At 43.5% G+C, this 14534-nt stretch overlaps 1 protein-coding gene across 1 annotated transcript in view; it reads left to right on the top strand.

Moving 5' to 3' along the window:
* Window positions 1-10849, top strand: part of ephb3a (eph receptor B3a) — a 34076-nt gene extending 23227 nt beyond the window's left edge. Inside the window, exons 12-15 of the mRNA XM_013133207.3 lie at window positions 2892-3107; window positions 3226-3375; window positions 6440-6633; window positions 8367-10849. Coding sequence (XP_012988661.1) covers window positions 2892-3107; window positions 3226-3375; window positions 6440-6633; window positions 8367-8481 — 675 coding nt within the window. The 3' untranslated portion in view covers window positions 8482-10849. The remainder of the gene's footprint in view (window positions 1-2891; window positions 3108-3225; window positions 3376-6439; window positions 6634-8366) is intronic.
* Window positions 10850-14534: the final 3685 nt, after the last annotated feature.

Below are 14534 nucleotides of genomic sequence, written 5' to 3'. Positions count from 1 at the left end.
CATATCACACAGGTTTCTTCTCAGAATTCCACCCAACATTTAGAGTCAGGGAGCCCATCCTTGTGTAAACATGTAAACTGTGGAAGAATTTGCATACACGGCGAGCATTACAGTGTATCTCTGAGATGTTTATTTGTGCAGCGCGGGAGTTATTTCCTAGCCAAGTTCCTCATATGAAAGTAGGGTCAGTCCTTTACTTTGCAAAGGAATACACATAAACAGAGAATGAAAGCAGAACAGGACGAGAGCAGAACATGTCTTGATTCAGATAAGTGTCTGGCGATCGTCTTGCATGAGCTATCTTTGCAAGCATCTTCAACAGATCCTCCTTTAAACTCCCTGTCCTCACCAGGCACTTCTCCCTTACAGAAAGAGAACATTCTCGCACTAATACGATGGATACAGTTTATGGTCTCAGGCGGTAGCCCCCCCCCAACCTGAAACACTGAAACGTATACACCAGCACCTAACATAACGAGAGACAGGCACGCCACTGAGAGAATCCAAGGTTACAATCAGGTCGGACTAAATCGCACCATAATTGCAACAAGGACGGGCTGTTCCACAGTGAGACAACTGCAGCCGGACAGCTGGCCCTCTGACTGACTGACTAGAATTATAATGTACTGATGCCTACTGACTGACAGGAACGATAATGTACTGATTCCTACTGACTGACAGGAACGATAATGTACTGATTCCTACTGACTGACAGGAAAGATATTGTACAGATTCTTACTGACTGACAGGAACGATAATGTACAGATTCTTACCGACTGACAGGAGCGATAATGTACAGATTCTTACCGACTGACAGGAGCGATAATGTACAGATTCTTACTGACTGGAAGGAATGATAATGTACAGATTTGTATGACGTCCCAGCTAGTGGATGCTTTCAAAGCGACTTACTTGCCATACAGTCACGCAGCGCAGACACCGTACAACCCAGGTGGTCCCTGGCAACTGAGCCCATTGTCCAGCTGAGCCGCGGAGAGTTAATGTAACCTTTCTACTGTACCACATAAAGAGTCGGGAACAAGCACAGCCACACAGAACACCTCCTACGTGCCGTGGGGGGGGGGGGGGGGGGGGGTTCTAGAATGTTCTGTTGTATTAGACCCAGTGTAATGACAGTGGGCGGTGTAGACCCACAGTCACGCCGTCTCCCTCGCTGGGAGCTCTCAAGAGACTGACGCACTTTCCATTCTCAGCTTGTCACAATGGCAGAGCTTACATGTGGCCAGTGTGGGTCCCTATATTTCTCCTGTTTCCGTGTGTGTGTGTGTGTGTGTGTGTGTGTGCGCGAGCCTGACTTGGACGTTTCGTTTATCCCGCATCCCGACGGTGTCTGAGGCACCTTCAGAGAGCGGCGACGTGGCCAGGGGGTTGACCCCTGTTGATCCTGGATGGGACAGGGTCAAGGACCAGACATGAATGAGCCCTCGGCTCCTTGGACATTTTGACTTTTAATGTTCCGGTTTTGTCCCAGTGCTGTAACCACTAAGATACCTGAGGCTCTGCCGGCCCAGGAACACCATAGCTAGTTTTGACATTTACTTATCCAGATACATACAGCTTATGATATTGTAGTATATATTTATGTATATGCATTATTTATATATATGTATGCATGTTTCTTTACCGTTTACCCAGCGTAGCTATACACACAAACAAGAATGTGTCATTGGATAGTGACCAAACATTCTCTTCATGTCTCATTTAGGCTCATCCTCCGAATCCCAACCTCAGCCATGCACTTCTGTCAGTCACATGCTGTCCAACAGTGTGCGCGTGCGTGCATGCGTGTGTGTGTGACCAACAGACACACTGTGATGATCCCAGGATGCAGACAGAACTACACACACATGAACATGCATGCAGTCAATGCATGTATAACGAGAAGAAACAAATTTGCATGCAGGGATGAACACACAAATACATAAATACACATTTATACATGCACATATACACAAACAAAGACACACACACACACACACACACATACAACCCAGTGGAGTACTCTCTACAGTATCCGTGCCTGTTTGGAATCAGGTCGTTTACACATCCATCCGCGCTAGTTTTCCTGTCAAACCCAGTTGACCAAGCAGCGCGGTGTGTTTACATGTTTGGCATGTTGAGAATGTTTTCCTCCTGAGTGGACGAGAAACAAACCCTGATATCCAGGCTCCCTCATGAGACTTGGAAGCATGGCACCGCAATGCTTTATGAGTCACAGGACTGATTATGGAGCCGTTTATGGTTCAAATAGAATCATTACAATGAACAACCACATTCATGTTTTTGGCAGGTATTTTTATGGAGCGTTGTTAGCGTTAGCATAGTTAGCGTGGCGCCGCCAAAGCGATGCCGGTTCCATTTTTAGTCAAGGCCGGTTTATCGGGATCATGTTCTGTGAAAAGTCTTTCATGCTATTAGTTCAAAATGGAACCGATGGTCAGTTGACCATCCGACACACACACACACACACCCACGTCTGTCTTGAAACATATCAAGTATTTATTTCTGTTACTTACTAGATGGGGCCAGCGAGCTTAAGGAGGTCAGCTGGCCCGGACTAACAGGAATGGTTATGCGGCAGTAATCTTTATACGCATGTTTATGTAGAATTTCCGATGTTCACTGACTGATGGCTTCATCTCCCTCCTTCTCTGTTATCACCATCACCACCACCACCATCACCACCACCATCACCACCACCACCACCATCACCACCACCACCTCCACCACCTCCACCTCCACCACCATCACCACCACCACCACCACCACCACCATCACCACCATCACCACCACCACCACCACCACCTCCACCACCATCACCACCACCACCACCACCACCACCACCTCCACCACCACCACCACCCCAACAGCTGAATGACGGGCGTTTCACGGTGACACAGTTGGTGGGCATGCTGCGTGGCATCGCGGCGGGCATGAAGTACCTCTCGGACATGAACTACGTCCACCGGGACCTGGCCGCTCGCAACATCCTGGTCAACAGCAACCTGGTGTGTAAGGTGTCCGACTTCGGCCTGTCCCGTTTCCTCGACGACTCGTCGGCCGACCCCACCTACACCAGCTCTCTGGTGAGTCACCTAAAGTGTGTGCGTTTGTGTGTGTTGTGTGTCTGCGTTTGTAAATGACTCCATCTCCCAGCATGCACCACCGCTTATCCACCCCCCACTTCCCCCTGTGTCTCTGCAGGGAGGGAAGATTCCCATTCGTTGGACCGCCCCCGAGGCCATCGCCTTCAGGAAGTTCACTTCGGCCTCGGACGTGTGGAGCTACGGCATCGTGATGTGGGAGGTGGTGTCCTACGGAGAAAGGCCCTACTGGGACATGAGCAACCAGGATGTGAGTCAGTTGGTTCCTAGCTCGCCACGCTCCCAGAGACAGGGGCTCTGTTCCCATATCGGCCACTGCAGAATGAATGCTAGCATGTGACCTGGATATCAGCTGGTGCCTGACTCCAATCGGGCACTAATACTGTTCTGTTCCAATACCCGCAATACCACGCAACCTATTCATTTATTCATGGGATTTATTTGGGACAGTGCACATTTATTAGCATTTCATTCCGCAAAGGAGATAGGAATGCGGCCGGCGTTGTATTTCTGATTCGTCATCTTGAAGGGCAGGTACACGCTATGAGGTGCTGCTGCACTTTCAGTTAGGCTGGAGAGTTGTTTTTGAGAGGGTTTTTATCTCTGCTGTGCAGGTGGTTAATGCATCCTGTGTGTGTGTTGTGTTTTTATTTTTTACTACCTTCTCCCACCCATGTCTGAACAGCATCTTCACTCCATGGATATTTACTACAGCACTTCGTTTCGCGGATATTTACTACGGCAGAGTGGTGAAGTACTGCTCATGCTATTCCCAGAACACATCTTTCCATCTCTCTGGGTTTCTAACTTAACTATTCGGTAATGAACAGAGAGCAGCTAAGCTCGTCCAATCATGGCTTGTTGCAGTACTACAGTAGCCAGTTTAAAGTACAGAAAATGCATTTGTGAACAGAACAAAGTGGAAATAGTCAGAGCCTTCCTATACCAGAGGATCCCAAATGTCTTTGGTTTGTGATACGATTTTGATGTCAAAATGTTTGTGTCACTAATGATTTGTGGTAACATTACAATCTGAAGGAAGGAAGGTTTTGAAATGGATCAAGGAAGGTCAGGCGATGATTTTGCATGAAGCTGCGTATAAAATTACATTGTCACTGATGTTCTCTCACCTCACCCTGATTTACCGCCTAGTCTTGTTCTAAAAGGAGTTCTGAAGAAACAATAATGGATGATAATTTATTCAGCTTCTATTGCGCTTTTCATTTAAAGAAAATCTCAAAGTGATTGAAATGAAAATTAGGCAAGTATGTAAAAAAAAAAAAAGCATGTAGCCACAAATGTTCAAATAGAGCTGAATGTCTGGGGCATCTCCAGCCTCCAGCAGATCATCCCAGACGGGTTTGTCATCCCTGAGAGTTGGTCACCAGGTGAAGATGAGCTGGTCATCCTGGGGCAGGCAGCACAGGTCACTCTCCAGTTCAGGAACCTTCATGTGCCCACGCCATCCCGAAGTTTTGACTGCGACTTCATCTCGTACAAGATGAAGTCGTTAAGTTCTAACTTGCTCAGTGATAACGGACTGCACACATCTTATGGAAGAGTCCTCGGACTGAGCGCTTCATTCATCACTGTCAGCTTACCATCCATTGCAGTCCTCCTCAGGGCTTAAGAGGCCATGAAAACGACAACAAAGATAGGCTGGTGAATTCCAATTCTCCTGCTGATTTGCCACCAAATTCACAGGAATGAAGCAGACAGATGTAACCCTGATTAAGTCTATACTCGTTTAACAATTCAAACCTGCAAAGAGCTTCGTTGAAATCAGCCAGTACGGTATGGACTGTTTAACAAATATTAAGCTCATTACATAGTTAAAAGATGAAAGTCAGAATTATATTCAATACCTGTCAAACCTAAAATGCACCTTGTAACACAACTACAACTAGACTACATGCCTAGTAAATATTTACAGATCATACAAGCTAAAGACATGATTTCCACATGAACCATATGACTTTCCACATACCCAACAAAGAAAACATTCTGCACAGGTCAATCAATCTTAGGCCAGGCGAGGTGAGTCTGTGTAAATTGGGCCAATCAACTCTTCAATGCACCACTGCTGAGATGCTTATCTACTAATACTATCACATGGGATATGAAACAATGCACACGCGACACTCTAGAACCCTTCAACTCAACTCTGGAAGCCAGTTCCACTGTGTTTTATCCAACTGTTCCCCTCTAATCAGGGACTGATTTGGTCGTTAGCGTAACCAACAGGGCAGAACAGAAAAGCAGCGCCTGTCCTCAATCAGTGCGTTTATGCAAGTGATCTTTTAACTATTAGTGTTAACTGTCTTGCACTGGGACAGTGAGATGTTTTTTTCTTCTTCTCCTCACCCACTCAGGGTTGATCTACCAACCATTAGGCCACACCCCTACGAGAGGGTATGAGTTTCATACCCATGCTCTGCGAAACAATGTCAAAAGATAATTATATTAGAATCGGTTTATTTTTCCTTTCTGTTCCACTTTCAGTGCTTGTAAATTGAAAAGATATTATAAGAATTACAAATCACGAAGAACAACTGAAGTTCACCAATTACCTTTTATTATGTCTATAATTTGTTTTAGCACTTTCTAAACATTATTTTTTTTTACATTTTCTGTTTTTGACTACTTGCTATGACGCAAATGGGCATTTTGGGGATGATGGATGATTAAGAATCACTCTGCTGCACACTACAGCCTTCCCTGTGCACTCATTGATTTGTTATGACGTGATTGTGTTCTCTGTGCAGCCAAGCTATTTATATTCATATGCTGTCTGTATGCATTTTGATTACTTCTTGCTGCAATAGAAATATACCTATGGGGAATTATACAAAATCTGTACAATACATTTCCGAGTGCCAGGTCAAGCTTCAGTGGACCCAGAACAGTATTTAGGATTTCCGTAGATGTTGTTTGTGTGTACAGTATGTTATGGTTCAGGCAATGTATATAACAGCTATTATGAAATGCGGAAACTCTTTGTTGTCCAAAGTTAGTTTCAAACCTTGATGAATGGAATCCACCAAAATGACACGTCCCAAGCTAACTGAATTAAGATTTGTCGATGGGTAGGATTAGATTAGAGAATAATTATCCCGGATAGAACGCTACCTTTTTTCAATAGACTTTAATGGGCAGGGCAGGTTCAGATTTTAATGGGTTTAGCTACAAAGTCTGGGGTGTCGCTACGAATTACTGTATTGTGTTATATCCTGTGGGATCATATCCTGGGGGCGCTCCGTAGCCTCATGTCGCACAGTGTCGTATTGCCGTTAACCGAGCTTTTCCTTCGTCAGGTGATGACGGCGGTGGAGCAAGACTACCGTTTGCCACCACCCATGGACTGTCCCATGGTGCTGCACCAGCTCATGTTGGACTGCTGGGTGAAGGAGAGGAACCTGAGGCCCAAGTTCTGCCAGATAGTCGGCAACCTGGACAAGCTGCTTCGCAACGCTGCTAGCCTTAAAGTGGTCACTAGCACATACTCCGGGTAAGCGAAGAGAAATGCAGTGGAATGCCCGAGTTTTTTCCCTTCTTTTTTTTAAGTGAAGTCTCTTTATTCGGGTAATCGTAATTAAAAAGCAATTTGTTTGATGTGGATTTATTTAATGACTTTTTTTTTTTTTTAAATAAGAGTGCATGTAGCCTGGCAACCGTTAAGTTCACGTACGTGTTGCAGGAGTGATGTGAAGCCTCCAGGATTTACAGGAACCTCTCCCGTGACACTAAACAAAGACTTAAAGCTTGACGTCAATAAAATAATCGCAGATACAAATTAACAACTTTGACGTTTTGTGTTTGTTTTTACACTAAGCAGACATACAGCTCAAAGCTCTGCATCAGCTTGTGCCCCCCCCCCCCCCAAACAAAGAAAAACGCAATAACATTCCACAGCTCCTCCCTCTCTCCCAGTTTCACTGTTGAAGCATTGCCCCAGGGGTGTTTCCCATTGCCAGGAGCGGGCCTCCGTTAGCCTAATTGCGCATGGAAAGGTAAAGGCTGACCTAGGTGTAATTCCCTGTGCTCGTGGCTGCCTCCTGAAGGCAGACGATCGGGCACAGACGAAGCAGGCTGAGCCAGGCCTGGCGATGCGGAGGCAGACTAGCAGAGGGGCCGGGTTGATGGAGTGTGTGTAATAAGGCGGATTGAGGAGAAGCTAAAAGAGAGGAATGTGTTTAATTAGGTTGCTAATGAGCTTTTTAATGCGCAGGGGGAGGCCAAACCCATCGCTGTGATGGGCCGAGTGTGTGTTTGTGTGTATGTGTGTGTGTGTGTGTGTGCTCACATGCTTGTGTGTGTGTGTGCGCGCGCGTGTGTTTGTGTCAGTGTGTGAGCCTCGCGTGTGTTGTGCCGTGTGTAACTGTATGTGAATGCCATGCCAATTATACGTTAATGAACTGTCTAAAGAGAGAGAGAGAGAGAGAGAACCGACCAATTGAGTGAGGGAAGAGGAGGAGATGTTGTCATGGCGTGATTTAGTGTGTACAGAGTCTTCTGAGCGAGACAGCTGTGTAGCGTTGTGTCGGGCTGTGCTCTGGCTATAGTGGATGTTTTCCTGCCGGGGCTTTTTCATCTGCCATCGCTTGCTCAATGATCTGGCTAGATATGGTAGGCAGAGTGGATGGATATGGGGAGGCTTGAATGTCTTTTGTATATTGTGGTAGAATCTTCACTGAAGTGAAGCTTTTTGAGAAAGACGTGGGGCCAACAAACAAAGGAAAATCCACGTCCCAAATGGCAACCTAGTGCACTATTTTGTCCAGAGGCTTGTTACTAGCAGTGCTCCAGATAGGGGAGACGGTGCCATGTAGGCTGCACAGAGAGAGATGCTTTAGCGTCCTCAGTAGGGAGATGACGGAGATACTCGTTTTTATTACAACTTCGACATGATGAATTGATTCTGCTCAGAGGTTAAATTGGATTTTGCAAGTGGTGGAACTGGCTTCTAAAATGGGTTGTGTTCTCCGCGATCTGTATCAACATGTGTTTGATGGATTCATTGTGTTGCTTCCGTCTGCGCTGACCTGTGCTGCGTTTCCCACTGTGTTGAGCTGACAGGATGTCCTATTTCACGACCGTACATATTTCAAGAATAGCACGCGGCTCAGTAAATTTCATTTTCTAGTTCACTGACCTGGCTGGTTAAATAAAGGTTGGACTAGATTAGTGCAGTTATCCTTAAGGACAACCTACCATTCATTCCTTTGTCTGTGTCTTTGGCAGGGATCTGCTGCGGATCGGGGGGACGTTGCCCGGCCATCACAGGAAGAGCCTTGACAGTAGTCAGAGTGACATCGCTCGACAGCACGTGAGCCAGACCCTGCCCATCAGGGTCTAAACTAACCAAAAACAACCAAACTGGGCAAAGACCCGGCGCTGGAAACTGGGACCACCAGAAACTACCTAGGAACTCTTGCTCGCGGAGCCCACTGTATAAATGAATGACAAATGCCCAGACAAAACCAATGTTTTCTAGACAAACGGTTGTCCATGGAGACGTTGTCCGCGGTGGACAAAACTGTGTCTACCGCACCGAAACAGAGCCGACGTGGAGGAGGACATCTCAACTTCGGTGCGGATCGAGAACAGATGTGTAAAGCTTATGGAGAGCTTGTCCGTTGCAGTGTGTTCGCGCTCGGTATCGACCTTTTGTGGAATTTGCGAACTGTCCGTTGACAGGCGTCCAAACTCCCTCTCAGGTTGTGTTTGCATGTATGCATGTGTTTTTCCCAAAGTGATTCCCATGTCTTCCCTGCCTTTTATCCCTGATTTTGAAACTGGACAGAATCGGAGATGATACTTCGGACTAGAAGGGTGCAGCCCTGATGCAACAGAGTTGGTTCACATAGAGTTTTTTTTTTTCTCCTTCAACAATTTCCCAGTGGAGAGTTTTAAAACTGCGGCACACCTGGGCATCTGCACCAAGCCGTTGTGCCCCCCCCCCCCCCCCCCCACACACACACTGCTCAGTCACATGGGTCAGAGCATGTGAGGGCAAGTTTATTCACCCGACGACCTCAGTTCGCTTTGCACGCTCTGGTGCCACCTAAAGGAGTCGCCAGAGCACAACGAGGTGAGGAAGTTCCTGCTGACGATGTCGCCCCCTTCCCCATGCAATGCTGGCAAATTTGCATCGTCCATGGAGCTTTTCAGCTAGTCGTGGGCTAGCGGTACAATCAAGATTTGATTCTTGACTGTGGTGCTCAGCAAGGGGTTACGAATGAGCGCCTGAGAACGCTGTGCCTCCTGTGTTTGATGATGGATCATACAGACTCTGAAGGATTGTAGACACCTTGGAAATATTGTATACCAATGCCCAAACGTAGAAAACTTTACAATAATTGACAATAATTATTTTATCTTCCTTTGCCCACTTTATTTAAACAGGATCTTCCATGCTACTGGAAGACGTTGGTCTCATTATACTGAATGTCTATTTGTGTGAGTCCTCCACCCCAGATAAAGGAGGTGACTGAGTAGGACATCATATATACTGTAACACAGTGCATGCCAAAGTGGAACTGTCGTGGATTAACATAGGTAATGGTTCTGCATAACTGATGCTTCTCAGACATTTGCCAGGTTTTCTTTCTCAATTCATTCAGCTATGCCTTGTTTTTTAGAGTAAGTCATTACTGGTTGTTGAAAAAAATATATGATTTCCTTTCTACAGTGACTGAGTTATATCTGATTTTTTATGATGTTTTTTTTTCTTTCATGTACACCAGACAGGAAGTGTAATGATTGAACAAGACTTGTTTTTTTTGCGGAGGCTGTTGCTAAAAGAAAAGGGTTAATGAAGGCTATATTCTCGTCACCATTGCCGATCGCTTAGACTGTTGCTCCAGTCTTTTTGTGCTTTAAACAACTTCACTTTGTGTCCGTTCATTGTGTGACCCCTGACAGTTGAAGGAATTGAGTCCGTTCATTGTGTGACCCCTGACAGTTGAAGGAATTGAGTCTGTTCATTGTGTGACCCCTGACATTTGAAGGAATTGAGTCTGTTCATTGTGTGACCCCTGACAGTTGAATGAATTGAGTCCGTTCATTGTGTGACCCCTGACAGTTGAAGGAATTGAGTCCGTTCATCGTGTGACCCCTGACAGTTGAAGGAGTTGAGTCTGTTCATTGTGTGACCCCTGAACATGACAGTTGAAGGAGTTGACTGAAGCATGTAGTGTTGGGTCTAGCTAACTGATATCTATGTTGATGTCAGCTTTTTGTGTGAAATGACAAAAGCTCACCAGTAAAATAATAGAAATGTGACCATAATATGGTCCTGACCCACAAAACACTCATGTAGTTTGAATAATTCCGTTAATTGCTTTGATGTGTTTTTTTCAAACCATTCAAGCTATCAGTATCAACCTCTCACTTTAAACTGCCGCTGATCTAGTGTTACACCCCCCACCAACCAGTGCTCCCGGAGTTCATCATGTGACTTCTCTGACCTCCATGTGCCCCCCCTCCTCTGGATCTGTTTCATGTTGGCGACGGGCAACATCAAAAGAATAATGACAGTTTTAATGGCGATGTGTACGAGAAGAAGAAAAAAAATTGTGTGAAGAACAAAACAAGGAAATGAAACTGTCTGTCGGGCCGGATTTAATTCTGTACGAGTAAGGTGATTGGAATTGTAAAAAATGAGAACTAAATACACAATTCTCTGAGTATTTTTCAGATAATCATATGCAAATAAATTATTAAAGTGATCTATCGTATTCCCTTTGATTTCTTTTTGGGTGGGTCCAGCGAAAAGTAATTCCAAGTCTTTTCTTCTTCCAGTTTTCAGATGAACAGAGAGAATAACAAGTACATTTTCCTTTTAGAATATCATATTAGTTATGGAACTCATTAACTTTAAAGCTTAATCAAAGACAACTCCATACTGCTCATTAATTAGTGAGAGAGCAGGACTATGGATTTGTCACACGTCATCGAAAGGGCTTCAAGGAACCAAGATACTCTTGACTGACAGAACTGCACCGCTGGTCCTGCTTCGCACAACCAAATAATGTCACATTGCTCATGTCTTGTCAGCGCTGATGAGCAGAGCTGTCGCCTGGCAACCCCAGAGACTTTACAGATTCCTAATTTTTTTTTTTTATTGACTGTATTGAAGCTGCATGCAGATATTTATCGTGTTTTTTTCTTCTTCTCGATGCTGAGCCAGCAAACATATGATCATCTCCCAGAGGAGGGATCAACGGTGACATGTTGGGACCTTCTCAGACATGTCCTTGAGAGGGTACTGTATATTCACTGGGCCTAATGCGAGAGATACTTGTTTAAATTCCCCATAGTAAAGAAACAGAGGACCTGCTACTGTGAGATATAGGTCAGAACTGCCAGCAAATACATCTTGTATTTAAGAGACACAAGTATATCATATATCGAGGTTATAGCGGGTCTAGGGGGCGATGACATTTTTCCTGTTCTACAACATTGTAGGTTTCCTAGGAACAAAAAATAATTATGAGTTGGTGGGGGAAAGTCTTTTCAGACACAATGTATACTGAATCCTCCATTTTGGCCAGGTCTTTAAGATGTGTTCATTTGATTATTTCAGTTTTGTCAGAATTCACTTTTTCAACACTTGGCCAAATTGGGATATTTTATTTGCAAAATGCACTCTTAAAAATGTAAACAGATGACACAAAATCAACTTCTAGCACCAAAACATGCAGCTTATCTCATGGGAAGTTATTTCAATCAATAATTTCACAATTAGCAAAATAATTATTAACTATTAACAATTTACCCGCATTTATATCTATGTGACATTTGTTGATTTTATAACTACCATAAAAGGTAAGTACTTTTCACACCACAGATTATTATTATTATTATTCCAAAAAAATCCTTACCAAAGATTGCCGATGCTGAAAGTCACTCAATAGCATGAATATGAATACAAATAAAAGACACCAAACCAACAAATCACAGCTTGTCACAAATCTATTTTACTAATAAATGATACTGAATACACGTACACAGCTGTACTTGTATACAGTGTGGCTCAGCATTGTTATTTACCCGTTGTCATTCTGGAATATTCCTGCTGTTGATGCCACAGTTGATCTGCTTAAATTATGTTGGACCTGCTGCCTAGCCTCAATAATGGAGAGGCCAATATTGAGAACATGGTAAATTGTTTTGGCAGGAATTTCATCTACAACTACTAACCCACATTTCCTGAATGTGTACTACATTTTGTCAAAACCATAAACACATTTCTCAAAACTCAGATCCTTAATAATTAAAACCCAGACTTCTGATGCGAAATTAAACATTACTCAAAACCATATTATCTGTCATATAGATACAACTTTGCCCTCAGATCCCAAACAAAAGTGTCAAATACAGTGAGCCTATTGAATACCCAGTGTACACTGTTAAGAAGAGCTGAAAACACTGCTACAAAAAGTTATTCATGAATCAACAAATAATGATGTGTTTCAGAATTCCCCCTAGGTATTTTGCACTTTGCATGACACTATAAACTGTAAATTATGTGTAGAGCGCATGGTGAAGTATACAGAATAAATACCATAATTGTTCATTTTTGTGGGGGGGCTTTGCACTGCAATTCACCAACACTTGAAATTCATCCCAAGGAAGTCAAGAGGGATAAGGGCATAGCTATAATAATTTAGGGTTATTATTCACAAAAATAAACATATATTCTGCCTCAGCGTCCTGTCTCCGACCTGGGCCAGAGATTTTCACTTAGATCTCAGACTGTATTTTCTGACAGCCTCTATACCTTAAAAATTGATACTGTCTTGAATTCTTCTTCTTCACCGTGTATGTTTGTTTTCAATATTATAACCATGTTCACAATGGATGGTTCTTGGGCCTTGGAAATCATGCATGGTTTACCATCACCAACTGATCTCTCCATTCTACAAAAATACAAAATGTATGTCTATCATTGACATTGTTACATTCTATATTTAATATAAATACTCTATGCCTAAAGTCTAAAGTTAATGTCATTTTCTTGTACTGACCTGCTTTTCCTTTTATTCATGTCAACACCCTAATTTCTGGTTGACTAATTATACATTTTGGGGTTTACACCTCGACAACTGTGTTTTGAACTGCAGTGATTTTTGCTATATTGAACTACAATGTTTTCTCCATTGCAACTTTTGACAATGAAATGCCAGTTGTGCATTATAAGGAGGGCTTTGTTAAGGGTTTTGCATGAAATGTTGAATGGAACAGAAATACGTGTGAAAAACAATTAAATAGTGCTTATGGGTTGGTGTAAATTGTCAACGGACCGGTTTTAGTGTGTCAGCAACTTGTAAAACTATAGATCTTTGTCTTCTTCTTTGAGTGGCTGGAGACTTTAGTATTTTCCCACTGTGAAACACAATCATGCGTTGTACATTTTTAATTTCATCAGTCAAAAACAATATGGCCAACAACCCATACAACCTGAAGGAAACAAAAGTCACTTGATTTTATGGATCTACTTTTGTCACAATCAGAAATTACTTTTTGACGAAGATTCTACAAACTGCTCAATTGTAACTGGGTAGCAAATAGGACAGTGTGACTGTCTTCGATTACTTGGGTCCTGCACGTTATATTAGCAAGCAGCTTGTAACTGTGAAGATCAGCAAAGAATTAACTAGATCTTTAGTCTGATGACATCTTAACGCCATGCAATGAATCCTAGCATGTATGTCAATCCTGGTAGCTAACATTCCATTCTTTGCTCTCAATGAATAAAAAAATATATATATGTATATATATATGTATTTACACACAAAATGTACACACAAAATTCAAATCAAATATATACTAACTTCAAAATCAAAATTATTTGCAAAACACTGCTGCAGAGTTTTGTTTTATTCCTCAATTTCCTCATGCCACCTTGACTTCTCTGAGAAAGCAGTATGGTAGAGCAGGTTGAATCCAGCCTTTCGCCGAGATCCCATTCGTTGGTTTTGATGAGAGGGTTACGTAGGCCTAGCTCCACATCCAGTACTTGTTTTGCCTTGGAATCGGCCTGAGGACATCTGAAGCCTACACACAGCATCCTATGGACCGTGGAGGCCCCAGTTTCATCCACTTCAACCAGAATGATTCTCACATCAATACACAGCGATGGTGGTGTCTCCTCTGACCAGGCACAATGGACAGACACGCCTCAGGCCTGCTGAAGAGGAGGCGGATGGAGCAGAGATGGATGTGTCTTGAACTGTTGGCCTTGTGCAGAGCACCATCTCAATTATGCCTCGGTGATGACAGGCTTTCCCTGCACAGACAACAACAAAGACAACCTTGTGTTTTCTATATGTTGCAGTTGCAACATATAGAAAACACTTTTGGGGGGGGGGGGTGGTGATATCATTTACAATGTTACTTTGTTTA

This window comes from Esox lucius, chromosome 3 (genome assembly GCF_011004845.1).
Source record: "Esox lucius isolate fEsoLuc1 chromosome 3, fEsoLuc1.pri, whole genome shotgun sequence".
NCBI lineage: Eukaryota > Metazoa > Chordata > Actinopteri > Esociformes > Esocidae > Esox > Esox lucius.
The sequence above is the reverse complement of the archived record's forward strand: the minus strand, read 5'-3'. Positions and strand labels throughout refer to the sequence as shown.